An 18,741-nucleotide genomic window follows, 5' to 3' on the forward strand; every position below is an offset into this window, starting at 1 on the left:
CAAGCTCCCATCTTTATGTATGCCAGGCCAAGCGGACGGGAACGAACAGTGTTAAGAATCGACCGAAAGACCCTTCGGGTCGCGATGGCCTCGCGGGGTAATGAGGTCTTGGCTGCTGAGCGGCTAAATTGGGACCAGCAATTCATCACTCGGGAAGCCCGCTCGCAGCCCCCCGGACCGCCGGTCGCGAAAGACGCGTGGTCACGAAGCCGGGTCACACAAGAGCATGGAATTGCGGGAGAAAAACACCGGGCATAGAAACGTGGCTGGAAAGCGTAACAGAGCAGCCACAGGGTCCACGGTATGACAGCATCGAGACTCTCGGCCTGCCTCGGTCCTCCGATTCGCGCGCCCCATCGATGGGCTGGTAAAGGCGGACGGCGCCCCCTCACTTGCGTACGACAACGGAGATAAGGTGCCCATCGAATAAAGGTTGTGATGGACGGTCACATCCGGAGGACGGGGGCCAATCGCAACATGCCGTTGGTGCTGTGCAGGCTGTTCCCGACGCAGCCATGAGCGGGTGAGCGGCTGAATGGGGAAGAGCAAACATTCCACACTCCGAGGGAGCAAACAAGCAAACAACTGGGGTCCGTGTTCGATTCCGTTCCCGCATGCCAAGGCGAACGGCAGAATGGAATAAGTGAAAATGCGGTTGGTGCCAGGGGGAAAGGAGAAAGAAGGGAGAAGAAGAAAAATGATTTCCCAGGAGCCAAGATGTTCAATGTCCCGACAGAGGCTAGGACGCTTCGAGAAACGACCCCTGTCTCTTCCCTCGCGAGATTGCCCCTCTCTTCTCCGTCATCCAGCCTCCAGGCTTCCCAGCTGCCCGGGAAGAAGAAAGAGACCCATCTCACCCCTATTTCTCCTTGTGGCAGGGGATCTTCACCAGCAAACTGGAAATCTGGAACACGGGTATGGGATTTCGACGGCGTGGAACCACAAAAACACCGCATGGGTTATCCGTCAACACGGTAACTGTATTCTGTAGGGCGCACAACTTTCGACATCAGCACGGCAATCGCGTAACTTCAACTTCGTCTTACGATGATCTCTTATTTCTCGCTGCTCGTCTGCCCTATCGTCCTGTTTCAAACGAACGCCACCATCCCACGCTTCATAACTCAGAGTCGCGAGCTGGTCTGCATGTCGCCCGTCACAGCTGAGCCAAGGACACCCTTCCATGGAGAGAACCCTGTCCATAGTGACTATGAACGCACGGTCAGCTTCAACTCCAGCCCAGCTTTTGAACACCACTGTCAAATGCCGATGTGATCTATCGCCTGTCCCTCGCCGCGTCGGCGAGTTTTCCCCACTCAATCCGCAACGTCCCGTCCGTGATCATCGAAACCTGCTTCTCGAAGCCATCGCCAGTCTGTATCATGACCCCTTCCGGATTATTAAAGAAGGCCCCGCGTGCCCCGTCCGAATTGACCTCGACACACACTGTGACTTGTTTCTTTCTCCCGTCTCTTGACTCGTTCCACCATCACAAAGGGAGAACTCTCGCACAGCCGCTGCCGTGCGACGGAACTAAGCTTTCGAGCTAAGTCTGACAAGTCTGAAAAGCCACCTCAGATTCGTCTGGTCTAGTTGCTTACGGTCAAGCATCGCCCCCCCTCTTCTTCGTCCCCCCTTTGTCCCTCTCGACTTTGGGTGCCTGTGCCCTCTCAAGAAATCCCCGCAAAACAACCTCGTCTCATATCCCAGTCATCCCGCTAGGTATTAGGTATTAGGTATTAGGTATTAGGTAGTGGTAGTCTCTGTCTGGTTTTCACCGCTCGCCCACCGCCCCCTGGTCGTGGTCCTCACCCGTGAAGCCTTTGTCCCGCCTCCTTGTCGGCGCGTCCACCGATGCCAGCAAACACATACCACCAAGCGAGATAGCAGCAACCTCCAGCAACATCAACCGCTCAACAGCGGCCACCACCACGGGCGCCGGTATACCAGGCACGCCGGAAAGCCCTCTGCATCTACAAACCGTCCGCATTCAACGACGCGCGTGACATCAAGGTGTGCTGCGTGATGATGACTTCACGAAAGCCCATGGCGGGCCTCCTCCGCCGCATCGAAGTCTCCCGCGAGACCGATGTCGTCACAACAGCCTACATGAACCGCGACACACGACCTCTGCCGCCGGAGCGACGCACCTACGGGCCCTGGCAGTTCGTCGGCCTCTGGGTCGTCACGGGCTCGTTCAACATCGGCGGCTGGACGACCGGCTCCTCGCTCATCGCCCTCGGCCTCAACGTCTGGCAGGCCATGCTGACCGTCATCATCGGCCACATCCTCGTCGGCCTCATCTGCGTGCTCGCCGGCGGCCCGGGAGCAAAGTGGCACATTGGCTTCTCAATTCTGCAAAAGGCCTCGTGGGGCATGTACGGCGCCTTCTTCCCGCTCGTGCAGCGCATCATGCTCTCCTTCATCTGGTACTCTACCCAGGTCTACTGGGGCGGACAGTGCGTGCGCACTTTTATATCATCCATGGCGCCGTCCTTCAACGCCCTCGACCGCCCCCTGGCCAACGGGACAATGACCGTCGCCGACTTCACCGGCTTCATCATCTTCTCGCTGCTCTGCCTGCCGCTCATCTACATCCGTCCCGAGCGGTACCACATCCCCTTCGCCGTGGCCGCATGCACCGTCATCCCCACCGTCTTCGCGCTGCTCATCTGGTGCGTGGCCACGGCGCACGGCGCGGGCCCGATGCTGCGCGACATCACGGCGACCGCCGGCGTCCAGCAAGCAACCGGCTCTCATCTGGGATGGATGCTGGCGCTGGGGGTGTGCACTAACATCGGCGGCATCAGCACGCACATCTTCAGCCAGTCGGACTTCACCCGCTTCGCGCGCCGGCCGCGCGACCAGCTCATGTCGCAGCTGCTCTTCGTCCCGCTGAATACTATTGTAGTTGCCTTCATCGGCATTGTCTGCACCTCCTGCGCGGCGCAGCTGTTCCCCAAGACGCAGGGGACTTTGGTCTGGGAGCCCTACCGTTTTCTCGACGCATTACAGGCACACTACGATAACTCGGCCGGCGCGCGCGTGGCCGTCTTCTTCGCGAGTCTGGCCTTCATCTTCGCGCAGTTTGGGATTGCTGTGGCGGAGAACGCGCTGTCCAACGGGATCGACCTCTCGGCGCTGCTGCCGCGGTACTTCAATTTGAGAAGAGGCGGGTACCTCACCGCAGCCTTCGCGTTCGTGATGCAGCCCTGGCAGCTGATGAACGGCGCGAGCAAGTTCCTCACCGTGATGGGCGGGTACGGCGTGTTCCTGGGCTCGATGACGGGCGTCATGTTTGCCGACTACTACCTGGTCCGCGGCCGCAACCTGAAGCTCACGCACCTCTACGAGGCCACGAGCGCGAGCGTGTACTGGTACTGGGAGGGCGTCAACTGGCGGGCGGGCGTGGCCTGGGTCATGGGGACCTGGGCGCTGTTGCCGGGCTTCATCCAGCGGGTGCAGGATCCCACGGTTGAGAAGGACGGGTGGTCGCATCTATATTACCTTGCGTGGCCGCTGGGGTGTACGTTGGCGGTTGTGACATACTGCCTGCTTCACTACGTTGCCCCGATCGAGAGTCCGACGGCGGTTGATGATGCGGATTACTTTGGTACGTTCGGTCCGAGAGAGGGCACGGTGCTTGATGGCCGGGAGCAGTCGCCGACCAAGGAGGCCGAGATGGATGAGAGCTCCAAGAGTCAAGGGTCCACGGAGGATAAGACGGTCTGATTTAATGTTTTGGTTGTTTGGGTATTGTTCCTTGGGTCACGAGCGAGCGTGGGTTTTTGCTGTTTATGGAGTCCGGCGGTAGAACGGGATTGTTGGAAACAGTGTGAGTTTGGAAAAAGACGCCCGAAAGAAGGGCCTACTTCCGTATTTGAATCAAGAGATACCCTGATTACCTCGAGTTGTCTAATGTGATGTGATGTGTCTCCCATGTGAATCCACCCAGAGGGCCACGCTTTCACCACCAAACTACGTAAGAGGAACCATGCCGCCGGGTGGGTGAGCTGGACAATTGCGCCGCCAATGACCAACTGCCGTGTGTGTGTGAGTGCAAGTTGATATTTCCGCGCATATTCTGGCGCCGCCTTTGGGCCGGCCTCGACACGCGGCGGGCGGGTAAGCGGTTAAATAGCACATGGCCGGCGGGAACAATTCCAAAAACCTCTCCCCGCTGAAAACGGGGGCGGTCGGGTTGAATGATGTCGTCTCTATTCAATAACCCCTCACGACCTTTTCAGAAACAGATTCAAAATTCAAAAAGGAGGTCTGTGGTGCTGTTTGTTGGATAAAGAGCTGCTGAATTGCCCTCTCGCCCGAAGTCAAAAGACCGCGACCGACCGCCCTCTTGAAGACGATGGAGCGCCTGCACTCAGCTACGAGGCTTCTCTGCATCATCCCGATATCGACGACGGGTATGACAGATGACTTGACGCGGCTGCATCCATCAAGACCCGACGTCGAAATCACCTTCATCGATGGCCGAGACCTCGTCGAGTGTCCGCCGTGCATCGAGAACCATGAACAGGCGCTGCAGTCGACAAAGGCCGTCCTGCCTAGGGCGATAGACTACATCAACTCAAAACCAGTTGACGCGGTTCTCGTGTGTTGCTTCTCAGATCACCCGCTCGTCTACGCCCTCCAGGAGATCTTGATAATCCCCATCACTGGAATATTCCAAGCTGCGCTGCAGGAAGGGACCCAAGATGGTGGGAAGCTTGGAATCGTCACGACGGCGCAAGCTTGGGAACCAATCCTGACAAAATCTGTGGCCGATCTTGGGTATGAAGGCACGTCGGCAGGTGTGCTTGCCACGGGCTTGGGAGTCCTGGAGCTGGAGAGCTTGGAGCGTGGCGTTGTCGTCGAGCGCATAGCGAGCTTCGCGAGGCGGCTGATCGACAATGGCGCGACTAGCATCATCCTCGGGTGCGCGGGCATGGCTGCGTTGGAGGACGGCATTCAAAAGGCGCTTCCACAGAGCGCAGCGACAATCGACGGCGTTCGATCCGGCATCAATATTCTGACTAGGCTAGCCCAGAAAAGGGCGCGATCAGAAGACACAACATGGACGAACGACGCAAAGAGAAACTGCGCGGTGCAAAGCAAGGAATTGGTTGGCAACTTGGAGCATGTTTACTAGCACTGGTAATCCAGATTTCGTCTATTAAGAAGATGGAAAGAGTATATAAACCCACACGTCGTGTCAACTCCCCGTAACACTGTGTCCGTCCCAAATGGCCTCCACTCCCTTCCTATCATGATGTCCAGTTCTCGACAGCATAATTCCAGTCAATGTCCGGTTGATCGTTAAACGCCGTCGTAAACACATTGTTCATAAAGTTCATGGGAAAGTTGTACAAGGGAACGCTCTGCATCTGATGTTGGTCCATGGTGCTGGCTGGCATCACCCCCACAATCTGCTGTGGCTGCCCGGTACTACTCGGCATCTCTGTGATGGGAATCGCCGTCGCAACCGGCATCTGCGGCTGCTGCGGCTGCTGCTCGGCTCGCCGTTTGATCTCGTCGTCAATCTTGGTGATGTACGCCAACAGCTTGCCCGATATTTGGGGCGCGTTGGGGAGGCAGGAGCCCAAGTTCTGTAGGAATTGCGCCATGTGCCGCCTTGAGAGAGTCAGTTTCATGGCGAGAAGCCGGTGGGAGGGTTCATCATTACGTACATGACGTCTCGTAGTCTGAAGTATTGATGTGTGGTGAGGTGGCGCCCGATGAAGCTGCTGAGCAAGTGGCCGACGCCAACCAGCTCTTGGAGCTTGCGTGATGTTAGGATCTCTCATACATAAGGCTGTGGGGTGCTGGGGTGATGGAGCGTACCATGGGATGTCCTATCGCTCTAAGATACTCGGGCGGTACTTTGGTAATCTCATCGATCAAGTCAATCGCCGCATTGCAAGCGTCGTCGAATTGATTCAAGCAGGCGAAATGTGCCATGCGAGTGAGCTACAAGTGTTAGAACAGGATGCATACCGCCGGAAGATTGACAACTCACTTGATATGTACATGCAATATTAGCAACCTGGAATCCGCACAGGTTCTCCTCGCGATTATTCGATGACGGGAACGCTTGAGAAGCATACAGCGGCAGCTGCAGTTTCCTGTTCAACACGTTGTCCAGCATCTCCTGGATCGATGGGAGCAGTATATCCATGTCATTATCATGCCGGTCCGTATGCACCGCCTGCACACGCTGCTTACGCATGCGCACAATGACGTGCTCCAGCATGCGATACAGGTCGGTGATGTAGTTCCAGCCGGTGAGCCAACTCCCCGGGAAGAAGATCTCGGGCTTCGAGTGACCTCTTGTTTGGCCGACTGTTGCACCCGTGGGATCCAGGACGCCGGAGAGGCCGACGTGCACCGGGTACGCCACGCCGCATTGCAACTCCGGACACCGGATGACGTGCCCTTGGATCAGCGCAGAGTGAACCTCGAGGCGGTACATGGACCAGAAGAACTGCCGCCGCACGTACACCTCGTTCCTGGGCAGCTCACCCCAGTTGCTCTCGAACTGGAACTGCGCCTGCGCGACGATGCTGTGGTAGCGCCCGAGGTACTGTTCAAAGAGCACGTCGTCCTTGATCTGGATCGCCGCCAGCGACAGCGTGCCGACGACCTGGAGGTACTGAAAGATCTCGTGCTTGGGAATGTCCCGGTTGTCGTCGGGAATGGCTTTCCGCCCGTCGTCGAGGTAGGCCTGCTGGTGCTCATCGCGAATCATCTCGGGAATGTCCGGGTTGAACAGCGCGCCGTCGCGCACATGCGAGGCGCTCAGCGCGCAGATGGCCATCAGACGGGCGAAGGCGGCACGGTTGGAGGACATGCTCGTGTTGTCCCATTCTCTCATGATACTCGCCTCATCGTAAAAGGGAAACCTTGTGGAACAATGTCAGCAAATTCGCTCGGCTCTTCGTTCTCGTGAACCCCCAATCGGGAATGATTGGAAGTTGACTTTGAGGCGGGGGAACACAAACACTGGGTACACCGTGTCGAAGAAGATGCATATGAGACGGTGAACAAGGTTTCTGCTGCCATGGCGGCTCTCATCGTAAAAGCACCTGTCCGAGCCGCCGCCCTCGCCTTGCTGATGAGGCTGCTTGATAGACGCGGGCGATGTCTTGGACTTGACGCCTCTCTTTGCCGCGACACGGTTCCATGTGCACTGCGCGCTGTGCTCGATGCAGGTCAGACATGAGGGTTGGCCGTCGGGCCCGGTGACGGGCGTGACCCCGCTCCCCTCGGTGACCGGCTTGCACTTGCGCCCTCTGCGGTGGCAGAAGTCGCAGGCCTTGGTGACGCGCCGACGCTTGAAATTGGGCTCGCTGTGCCGTCTGCCGTCTCCGTTGACGTGAGGGTGATTGTCTTCGCTCATGATCCCTCACACTCTCAGAGGGGTCTCTCTCTCAACTCTCAACTCTCAACTCTCTTCCCGGCCGAGATTCGAGGGCGGAGGGGGGCGCGTCCCAACCGGGTCACGGGACTCCCATTCGGCTTCAAATTGGCGGTGCGTCTTCGGTGAGTGAAGGGGGGGAAACCAAAAGAAGGGGGGTCAGCAGCGGGCCGAGTCCTCCCTCTCCTCGGTGTGCGGTGCTGGCTGGCTGGCTGCTGTTTTGTCCGTCTGTCTCTGCCAGTGCTTCTTCCCTCCCTTGTCGATGATGTGCAGATCCACAGGCGATGGAGGGTCCCAGGTCCAACGTCCTGCGGTGCGGTGCGGTGCAGTGCGGCGCGGCTATGTACAGTGTGTCTTGAAAGATGCAAGCGTCCGAGCCGTGTGTGTGATTTCTTCTTCTCCGTGTGGAAAGTTCGGGGTGAGACGGTATTTGTGCAACACGGGGACACACAGTTACAGTTTCGACGTGTCTCTTGGGAATTTTTTCTTCCCACTTGGTCCTGTACCTTGCTTTTCCGGTTCTCCAACAAGAATAAAATGGGGGGTTGAGGAGATGCAGCAGCAGCATCAGCAGCGGGCGGCTGGATGTTGAAATTGAGACGGCGTGCGGGTGGGGCGAACACAAGCAAACATTGTTCACTCCAAGCACTGACTAAGCCCCTGACTCTTCTTGTTTTGAGATGAGAGAGAAAGAGAGGGAAGAGAGAGTGAGTGTTAGACCAGCCGCTGTTGGTGTGTGTGTGTGTGCGTGTTGGTGTGTTGGTGCTAGCTGCTGCTGAAAGTCTTTTCTCTCGCTGTTCTTGAGCTAAGCTGAAGGGGAATTAACTCGCAGACACTGTCACATCGCCTGCTGGTTCCTTGCGGTGAGCGGGCACGTACTCCGGTATCTCCCCTCCCTCTTCCATGTCTCCTTGCCTCCCCTCCCGCGTCCTCCCACCTCCCACTTGTTGGCCGTAGACTCGAAATGGCCTCGACGCTGGCCTTCGGGGAGTTCAGGGGTGGCTGTGCCGCAGCCACTGACCACATTGTTCTTTGTTGAACCCTGGTCCCTGAGTCCTAACCCCCGTCCGTTCCCCTCTTCCACCGTCCAACAGCGTCACTGCAGCCCGGAAATAGCGATCTGAACCAACACATTCTTCTAGAATCCCCCCAAAACACTGCCATGACAAAAACATCGATATCAAGAAAGAGCCGCGAAAAGAACTCGAGGCTTTTCTAGCAACAAAAGCCAAACCACGTCCTCGGTGTTGCGCTCTGTGAAACTGGCGGTGTTGGTAAGACATCGGGACGTCATGGTTTGCATCCCCGGTACCAACAGCTTGGTTCCCAAATGCCTGTTGGAACCCAATGTTTGCTTCTTGCAGTGGATGCCAATGTTTGCTCTGCAATAAATATTGACGCTTGCGTCCAGTACTTTTGTTACGCTCGGCCTTTGCACGTGGGGAGGATTATCGAATTTCTAGACGGAACGCCCGCCAAATCTCAAAGCCCGCACAGTTTCAACGTGACACCGCAGTTGAACCACTGCGTCGGGTCGGCCGCCTCAACGCCTTGATCATCATGGAACTTCACCTCCCTCCCCACGCGGCAACGTGGGCACTCTGAGCCTGGCCTGCGTGTGTTCGTGTCACACCGTGTTCAATGTTTGCTTTCTGCGTCGTAACGTGCGGATCTCCAACGGTCTGGAACGGGGTCATCTCCGTCACCGAGTTGGAATGCCTCGCTGCTCGTCTACCCGTCACGGTCATCAAAGGCGACGTTCCGCACTTCTGAAGAATGAACCCCTTGCAACTATCTCGGACTATGGAAGTATCGTTCCCACACAGCTCCATCCATCATCACGGCTTCTGACCCGACTCAACATACCCAACATCCCTGAAGGCGATGCCCGTGGCCATCCGCGTCTCTGAGCTCGTTGAAATCCCCTCGTCATCACGTGGACTATGGTTGATGTGGAACTTGATGCCGCCCCTTGCAGTGTATGCAGCCTCGAGCTCGTAACTTGCCCAATCCGGGAACATCTATTACACTTCATCAGCAGAGAGTGTGGGGAGCAGCTCCCAATGTCACCCACCTTTCGCAGCCCGATCAGCGCGACCTGCTTCAATACTTGGCAGGTACTGACGCATCCAATGATGAAGGGAATCAGTTGACCTGTTGTCTTAATCTCGTTGATGTCTTGGACATGGTTCCACCCCAACGTAAGTTCGATGGACAGGATGAACCATAAAATGCTTAGGAACACTAGGACATTCCACGTGACGCTTAGATAAAAGCAAACGGAGTTGCTTAATGTCAACGTCAGTAATTATCACTTCTTGCAGGGGTCAATAAGACTCACCCAAGTTGGTGTTCCCCATGGGTCTCGCACTCGGCCAAGACTGCAGAGTCGGTTTCGCCACGATCATCATACTGCTTCGGCGTGAAAAGCGAAATGGCAGCCCTGACAGAATCGTGAATGCTCACACTATGGGGATCCGACAGTTTCGTGAAGAATGACAGAAGCTGGACAGACAGGATGAAGAGCCAAATAACAGACACAAACACTCTAAAGCTCGGTGTCCGTTTAAGAATGAACTCCCCAACCCTCAAGTAATATTCCACTCGCTCCAAAAACGGGAGGAGTCTTGATCGGAGACTTTTGGTAACTCTGGTCGACCTCGGAATGACCAAGTAAACCACGTCGCGTAGGGCACAGAAGCTTAGAAGAGTGACTAGGAAAGCCGCCGCCGATACTAGGAAGAGACATAAAGGCAAAACCACAATGACAACTATGATAGCGACAACTTGCGAAAGAACCAACACAGGCTTGTTGATATGTTGCATCGAAAAGAGAAAAAGAAACGGGGCTCCGCAACCGTCATCAGCATTCGGTTGGTTTGCGATGTAGAACCAGAAATAAACGTTGAAGCCCGCCACGACACCGAGAATGGCCGTCCTCCATACAACTCCAACCCATGAAATGTTACGAGGTTTGAATGGAGTCAGGTACTCGATAGGGACCTCGAAAGTTGGGTTGGAAAGATACTGTTTCGCAGCGGCATCTTCGAGGTATTCGCGGCCCATCCTAAATAAGGACTGGTAGAACGCCTTGACAACATTATTCCTCTCTCGCTCTTCTTTGAAGATTTGCTTGAACCGATGGCGACTCCAAATCTTCTCCCCCATTTCCGCATTTTGCCTGCGCTTCTCGACGACCTTTTGGTAGTGATGCCAGATAAGCTTGACTCGTTTCGGTCGCAAGAAGTGATTCCGGACTCCTATCGTGCTGAGCACCGTGATGAAGAAACCAAGAGAGATTTGCAGCATGATGTACAACTCTATCGGCTTCACATCGCGATGGACCTGCGCCAAGATCGTGGCGATGATGACTGCAAAGACGAATATGGCGTTGACCCCGTGGACATCCTCGATGCTCTCCTCGTCCACCAGCATGCGGATCCAGGACGAGACCCATTGGCAGTAGACGCCGATGCGCACGCCAAGGCCGTATAAATCTCCATTGCCGTCGATGGCGCATCCGTCGGTATTCATTACGGGAGATATTACCACGTCTAAGTGTGAAAGCTGCGAGCTAGAAGCTGGGAGACGTCCGGGGGTTGATGTTCACCTGAGATGAGGTTGCCGTGGCGCCATCGACACCAGACGCGACTGCACCGCTTTGGGGTAAATCTGTTTTGCAGGAATGAGGCAATATGCCACTTATGCAATCCAGCCGCTCACCTGCAGCCGCCCGGCTCAGCCCGCCACGGAGGTCAAGATGATGTCTCAGGCGTGGAATTAGCGGGCGCCACGGTCCCGCAAACATCAGTATGAGCATATCTGGGCATGTTCCAGAGCGGGTGGTACTCTGCATTCGGCTTATTCAATCGTATTCATATTCTCTTGGTCAAAAATCATTTGAGACGAAGGGAGATACCGAGTGTGAATAACTAGTAGGTTCATCACCGTTACTCAGCCCAACGCCGGTATCCACAGTTCGGAGACTGCCACCGTTCCTCGCATCATTCTTTTGACCCTCTGTAAGCTTTGCAGCCACTTGATGCTTGACTGATTCGTGTTTCTTTGGAACTTCCCTTCCAACAAGAAGACACCCCGGCGCACACCACTCCAAGGTCGAGTTCCGGCTGTGAAATCGCTTGAGGTCTCTGCCGGCATCTGAAGCTTTCCTTGCTCAATAAACCTACCAACAAGCAGCCACTCAACGATTTTCGGGAAGCACTTGGCTGAATCCAATGCGCTCACCCAGAATTCTGCCCGCTTGTAATGTATTCTCGCACCGTGAAAGACCAGTATCTTCACCACATCCGCTCGACCTTCATGTGCAGCAGCCATCAATGCTGTTCCTGCAGCTGACCCTTCACACTCCACATCCAGTCCCATTTTCAACAGATTTCTAACTTCATCAACACGGCCATGCTGTGCCGCAAAACAAAGGAGGCTGAAGTTTCGGCTCTCACTCGTTGTGTCTTCAAACTGGCCCAGCCTTCGCAAGAAGGTAGGACCCAGGCGCCGGTAAAATAGTGGGAGGCATCGCCGACTGGATTCTTTTTCGAAAACCTGTACCTGCCACCAGGAAGGCCAGAGTACCATCGTTTGAGGGTCAACAGCAATGTCTCGAGCGAAATCCGAGTTGAGAAGAAATGTCGCTACCTCGACCTTGAGCAGGGCAGACGACCAAACAGGGAGGCTTAAGGCCCCTGGCTGATTGATACTCATGCCTGCCGCCAGCAGCATACGGAATGGCTTGATTTTGTCCAGGTATATGAACCTATTGCCTCCGTCATTGACCTCAATCCGCGTCCCTCTGGCTAGCAGTGCTTCTATCGCGTGGATGTTGTCTTTGAGGACAGCTGCCTGGAGCGCTGTGCGACCTCGGCCGTCTCTAACTTCGATCGAAGCACCTTGGTCGAGTAAAGCTTCCACCATCGCGGCACCGTCACGATCCGCCGCCAGGTGCAAAGGGGTCATGCCCGATGAATTTGCGGCGTCTGGGTCCGCTCCATACGCGATAAGAAGCTTCGCCGCGACCACATTCTTCTTGATTGCCGCTAGGTGTAAGGGGGTGTTGCCGCTCTCGCCTTCCGGCTGTGTGGCTACCTCCTTTGCTAAATTGCGACCAAGAGAAGACTCAACTCGCTTCAAATGCGAAAGTAAGGCCGCCAAAGAATCGTTAGACTTTCGTTTAATGGCCCGATGTGCTGTGGCCGAATTATTGACGAGCCAGACGAGTTCTGTTAGGGGAATAGCTTCCAAATAGGTAAGGAGGGTCTTTTCGGGTCTCCCGCCATCCATAAAGAAATCGAGTGTTGTGGAACCACGAAAGGCCACGCTTGATCATCTGAAGTGCTGCCCTCAGATGGGGAGGACAAAGAATCAGATGATGAACTGCCACTGCCATCTTGAATCTTTGAGCCCCTTTGCCAACCTTGCCAAGTAACCGCGTTGTACCGTTTACTATTGCCGTGACGACGACATGTCATTCCCTTAAAGCTTGCCCCTCTACTGATGAGAACTGAAACACAGCCTTCAGGGACGTCGTTTTTGCCTAAGGCATAGAGAAGAGGGGAGCAGGTTCGACAAGAACTCATGATGATGTTTGGCGAGCATTCCGCATCTAGAAGCTTTACCACATCTTCTTCATCATCTCTGTCGATTGCATACTGCATAGAGCCTGCGAATACTGTGGCCTTCATTTGCTTCTCTTGAGAGGCCACATCTTTCCCAGTAGCTGCTGCAGCTAGGACGGAGTCTTGCACCATTTGCATGATGGCTTTGGTATTTCGATGAATGGCAATGTCTAACGGGGTCTTTCCATTCTTACTCTTCAGGTGCTTTGCGCCCATTTTCAGCAACAATGCTGTCGTTGAGTCGTTGCTGTGATATATAGACGCGTGAAGAGGCGTAAAGCCTCCCTGATCCTGAGCATCGATATTTGCACCCCGGGATATGAGGAGGGTGATCGAATCATGCTGCCCAAGAATTGCGGCTATATGTAGCGCAGTCGTCCCATTTGATGTAGTGATGTCAAGATCAGTCGCGTATCCTTGATCGAGCAGATATGCTACCGTCTCCGCCGACCCTATTGTCGCAATATGTAAGGCTTTCACCTGTTTGTAATTGACGCCCATGATGCGGAATTCCTTGAGACACATGGTCACTTCGAAGTCCCAAAGTCGTTGATCGCCGGCGACGGTAATCATTTCTTCTAAGAGAAAGGTCCATCCGTAGGCGCAAGCCCATGCGGCTGGAGTCCACCCGAAAGCGTCGCTGATACTCAGACTTGGTGCGCCTCCCCTTCTGAGGAGAATCCTTGCGCCATCAAGGTTTCCAGCCATGATATGGATGAGCAGTGGCGACCTGTTGCTTGGCTGACTTAAGGTGTTTGGATTACATCCTTCATCTAGCAGCGATTGCAGAAGTGTGACTCGCGCAAGGCTCGGCCCTCGAAAACGAGCAAAGCCACCAGTTTCAAGCAGATTAACGGTGCCCCCAAGATGTTTTGGCTGAACACGACCCCATTTAGTAGGCAAACAAAATTCGAATAATGGCGTTCGTGGAGAGGATAGTCTAGGTTTGGCGCATCCGTGGAGATGCAGCAAACCAGCGAGCTCATCCCCTCTCTCGCAACGGTGGAGACTGTTGATTCGAGCTTTGTCTGATTTCTGAAGTATTTTTGTCAGTATCCTGACGGAGGATTGGTTGTTTCCCTGAGCGGAGATGAGCTCAAGTGCATTCGGAGACTCTCCCCTGGAACCACTTCTGGCATGGACGTCCACACCGAGTGAGAGGAGACGGTCCACAAGGTAAACAGAGTCGTGAACGACAGCCCAGTGCAGAAGCTGTAGTCCTAGACTCGTTCCCTTCAGATCTGAGTAGTCTGTCGTGGCGTCGATCACAGAGCTTAAGATATTTTCCAATATCATGACAAGTTTGGTTTTGATTTTTGGGCTTTCGGGGAGGTGGGAACCGACGAGGGTTTGCAATTCCCTGAGAGCAGAGATCCCAGACACTGTCTCGTGGTTTGCCAAGCAACCCGTGTCGACTAGTATATCGACTAAATCCGACGCCCATTGAACTCCTGACGGCGGAGGCTGAGATAAGACTTCCAACAGATGGTCAATAATCATCGACCATATGCTCCGCTGGTGTGAGCCTAATGATAGAAGTAGCTCTGTGGAAATTAGAAGTCTGAGAACGTCCTCTTTGTAGGTAGAAAATGAGCTTGAGGCTAGGTAACAACTGACAGGGCTCTTCCACTTCAAAGAATCTTGGTACGAATAGATAGCCAGAAGCTGCTTCACGACGTCTATACGCACATTCTGCTGTAGAAGATGCAGAGGCGTCTCATCTTCTGGAACGGGTAGAACGCCGCGGTTATGAAGTTGTTGTAGGGTTTGGGGTGAATCGATACCTGCAATGATGGCATTTACCGAGGGGCGAGCGCTCTGTAACATGTCTTTACTCGATCGACAGTGTTTAAGGATGATGTTGGCCCCATGATAGTCCGGATGACCCATAAAGAGGGCGCTGGCCAGTGGCGTCCGCCCATCGATGTTATCAAGCGCATGCAACGCTATTTCGCGATCTTCCTTTCCGACATGCGTCGACATCAGCACCTGAAGGATTCTTCCAGACATACGCCCGACGGTCGATAGGTGCCAAATGTTGCGACCCTTTTGATCGGTGGTTGTTGCCTTGGACCCATGTTTCAGAAGGCTCACCAGGACGTCCTCGAACTGATTCCCCGTACATCTGAGCAGCAATCTTCCCAGTTTGACATTCTCATTTTCGGACCCAGACAGACGATCGAGCAGAAAGCTTAAGCAGCTGGCGGCAAGATTTGTCACCGCGTGGTCAAGCAGGCCATCCAGCATGTCACCCTGAAGGACCAGTTGACCTCGTATTGTTTGGCCGGTTTCCTTCAAGGTGCTCAGGGAGTCACTTTCAATCGCCTTTTTCATCCTATTGACAAGCATGTCATCCGTCACGGCCTCAAGAGCAGGCAGCGGTACATCGATGTCGTGCATATCTATGAAAACACTTCGGAATGCTGTGAGATATGCTGAAGCTTCTGCCTCTCCCCGCAAAACCATGTCTTCAAGAATCTCCAGGATGGCAGCGACATCTAATCTTGCTTGCTGTTTTTTGTACTTGGTCCACTCCCGGCACCTTAGTCGAAACGTGCAGATGGCGTCGTCGTGCATTTGAGCACCACCTTTGACAATTTCGGCAAAGATTCGACAGTCTCCTGCCCACTCAGATGACTTCAGCCCCAGAGCGCCCATGGAGTTCCACGAATACTGGGCTGGAAGAGGTCTTGTGCAATCAGCTCCAGCTTCGATCAAAGTCTGCAAAAGCTCTATCGAAGGCTTCTCCGCTGCACATATCCTATTCCATGTTCTGTTCGTCTTCCTGGTAGATAGATCGTGGCACGCAATGAGGAACGGGCCTCCAAGAGCGCATTGCAATGGTGAGCCTATCCGACTCATTTGGTTTACATCAGGCTGATCTGCGAGCAGAGAATCGCAAAGACGGTTCAACCCTAAAAGACAGGCCATATGTAGCGTTGTGAAGTCGCCGCGTCGAATAAAATGAGCCAAACGTCTCGTTTGACCTTCTTGCCATTTCCAGTCTGTGTGTTCCTTCTGTCTCCAGAGCCAAGATCTTAATCTACCGGCTTCGAAAATTTCCTCTGATCCCGAGGATTCCTCTGAGCTCGAGAGCTCCTCTGGTATTGTGGGTCCCTCTGGTCTCGAGAGCTCTGAACCCGGGGATTCTGATGATGCCGGGGATTTTGATGTGCCCCAATGGGACCCGGACGGTCCTGTACATGCTTCCGTGGATTCAGAGCACAAGGAATCACTGCTGCTATACCACCTGTTGCGCCCATAGTGAGTACCCACACTCCAAGGCTTGTCTTCGAACCGATCGTTGACCCAGCCATTCCAGGAGCCTCCAAGGCGGTAGAAGTGGCAGACTTCTAAGGACCATGCTTTGAAGTTCGAGGTTTGCGCGGGGTTGCAAAGTTCCATAGCTTGTTGTCTGAACTCCTCGTCGTCCCAAAGCTCGTCTGCTAGTCGGGGCCAAACCAAAGCCGCATATCGATAAAATGGTAGTCGCCTCCGCCTGTTGCACATGAAGCTGTTTTCAGAGTTCAATCTTTTGGGAAGCCGTGCGAAGTGATTGAGACACAAGAAGCGAAGCGCACATATACCAAGGAGGCGCCGAGTTCGAGATTTGGACAGATGGTATCCCGCGAATTCCGAGTCAGTCGGGTCGATTTGTTCCAGAAACTCTTTGATCGTATGGTGTGCTAGCCCCAATTCTTCTCCGTGGGTTGCCTTAGTCAGGAATATGCCACATGAATCCGTGATCTCATTTTCATCGACTTCAGGGTATTGCAACTCATCGGCATCCAGCCCGGGTATGCCTGCCACCGATAACGCCTGGCAAATCTCATGGCTCGTGAGTGGAGGGTCCGAGAACGCGGTCAACTGAAGAGCAGATTGAATCAGAGCTTTGGTTGAAGCCGGTTGTTCGTTGAAGCCCTGGAGGGTCAGCTTGTATATCCCTTCCAGATTTTGCGGAAGTGTCTTCGACATCTCGTGCAAATTTTGCGTCGTGGCGTATCGTGCGATATACTCGATGGAGCAAGATGCGAACCGGAAGCTTCTGTTTGGTCAGTTTGCACTCTCCGACAGCTTAAGGTTACATCACCTACCTTGGGTTGTTAACACGACCGAAGCTCTGAATGACATTGTCTTTCAGTTGCAAGTTATGGAAGACTGAATTCGCCCCCATGGCCATCTTCTCAATCTCGGTGGCGGCGAACATTTCCAGCTGGTTTCTGTCGGGCTCAAATTCCTTGCAACAAAGCGCTTCGCCAAAGCTACCTTTGAGAGTGGTCTCTATTCTTTGCCGATAGCGCGAGACCATGGCTAATCTGAAGTTGCCAGATCCTGAAGCTAATGAAGCCATCAATTGCGTGACGGCATCGCCCTCGTCAGGGCACTCATCCACTCCATCAACGACACATAGAATCTGCCGAAATACTTTCGTCATAGCGAAGAATACTGCCTTCATTCTTTCTATAGTCGGGATTTCGACTAGTCTTCGAGTTCGCAACTCGGAGTAGTATTTCCCGAGTGTAGTCATTGCCGATGGGTGCTGTACGGCAATCTGGGCAAGAAGAGTGCTGAGGAAAAAAAAGCATTCGTAGGATCGGGGGTCTGAGAATCGACAGAAGGCAAAGATTACCGCGGTGGCTTGATCAGAATAGTGTATATGCATCGCGGTTTCGATGAGCGTGGCGGCAAAGGTCGTCTTACCGGCTCCAGGGCCGCCTGTGATCCAAAGGTGGGAGCTTTTGTCGTTGTAATTACCGTGGTCTATCCAGCGTCGGATGGGTTCATGTTCCAGCATCTCATACTCTGTCCAGTTGGTTCGTTTGCTGACAGTCCGCGCAAGGACTTCAAGATGGTCAACCCTTGCGAAGAACGACGTCACGGTGGAGTTCTCCTTTGAGTACCTGCAGCGGCCCATCACGAATCTTCTGATGACTTCTCTGCGATTTGGAGAATGTCGATTTTTCCCTTTAGAAAAGCTTTGCAGCAGTTCGTTCATGGAGTTGGAGGGGAGAGCTCTAGTAACAGCCTCTTTGTGTTGACCAATTTCTTGTACCAAGTCAACGGTCCATGCTGTCGTGAAGGGCCATCTCAGCTTTGCTCGTGATTTGAGATCTTCTTCCTGTTTTATGACATCGTAGGTAAGCTTCCTACGACTTAAGCTCGCCTCGAGCTTTATCAGTGTCTGTCGGCAAGTGAATACCTGTTGCGGTAGTTTCGGTGAGCGGAGGCCATAAACATCATCAAGGACCTGATTGTGATCTTCGTCAAAGGTGGAAGCCACCAAAGTGAGTCGATGCAGCAATCCAGCCAGATCTTGGATCTCGGTTGCAACGCGGCGGATTTCGTCTCGCCTCTTGATGTCCATGAACGGGTCAATCTTGTCCTTCGCAAAATCGTATGTGCTTCGGAATGCATTGTCGGCGACGGCCACCAAGCCACGAAGGCTGTCAACGACTTCAGCAGGCTCCATAGTAGACAAAGATTCTGGCCGGCTCCAGATGACGAGATTTCCTAAGAAAAAGCGCTGTGGCGCAGGTGTCTCTGTTTTATGTTGTTGACCGGAGTCCGGTGAGGGAAATATGCAACATCGACCTGTTTTTGTGAGGGGGATTGGAGCTTTGATGCCTATTCGGCAAATTCTTCTCGAGCAATCTTCGCCCTGCGTGATGTGCTGACTGCATGCGTGTGTGACGTGGTGTA

General features: G+C 54.0%; 4 protein-coding genes across 4 annotated transcripts; 2 read left to right on the top strand and 2 right to left on the bottom strand.

Annotated features, from left to right (window-relative positions):
• Window positions 1–2,046: 2,046 nt before the first annotated feature.
• Window positions 2,047–3,732, top strand: COL26b_012833 (uncharacterized protein; the record flags this gene model as incomplete). The annotated part of the gene is made up of 1 exon (XM_053185468.1): window positions 2,047–3,732. One exon carries the CDS (start codon window positions 2,047–2,049, stop codon window positions 3,730–3,732), a length of 1,686 nt encoding a protein of 561 aa, XP_053030592.1.
• A 631-nt stretch (window positions 3,733–4,363) lies between these two features.
• COL26b_012834 (uncharacterized protein) lies at window positions 4,364–5,146 on the top strand (the record flags this gene model as incomplete). The annotated part of the gene is made up of 1 exon (XM_053185469.1): window positions 4,364–5,146. The coding sequence occupies one exon, from the start codon at window positions 4,364–4,366 to the stop codon at window positions 5,144–5,146; it is 783 nt and encodes a 260-aa protein (XP_053030593.1).
• Window positions 5,147–5,261: 115 nt separating this feature from the next.
• On the bottom strand, window positions 5,262–7,393 carry COL26b_012835 (uncharacterized protein; the record flags this gene model as incomplete). Its single annotated transcript, XM_053185470.1, has 5 exons — window positions 5,262–5,628; window positions 5,685–5,776; window positions 5,839–5,964; window positions 6,014–6,896; window positions 6,996–7,393. 5 exons carry the CDS (start codon window positions 7,391–7,393, stop codon window positions 5,262–5,264), a joined length of 1,866 nt encoding a protein of 621 aa, XP_053030594.1.
• Window positions 7,394–9,249: 1,856 nt separating this feature from the next.
• On the bottom strand, window positions 9,250–10,945 carry COL26b_012836 (uncharacterized protein; the record flags this gene model as incomplete). The annotated part of the gene is made up of 3 exons (XM_053185471.1): window positions 9,250–9,432; window positions 9,486–9,655; window positions 10,270–10,945. The coding sequence occupies 3 exons, from the start codon at window positions 10,943–10,945 to the stop codon at window positions 9,250–9,252; spliced, it is 1,029 nt and encodes a 342-aa protein (XP_053030595.1).
• Between the last annotated feature and the right edge of the window lie 7,796 nt (window positions 10,946–18,741).

Source organism: Colletotrichum chrysophilum (assembly GCF_026319265.1).
Source record: "Colletotrichum chrysophilum strain AFK26 chromosome Unknown scaffold_192, whole genome shotgun sequence".
Lineage (NCBI taxonomy): Eukaryota > Fungi > Ascomycota > Sordariomycetes > Glomerellales > Glomerellaceae > Colletotrichum > Colletotrichum chrysophilum.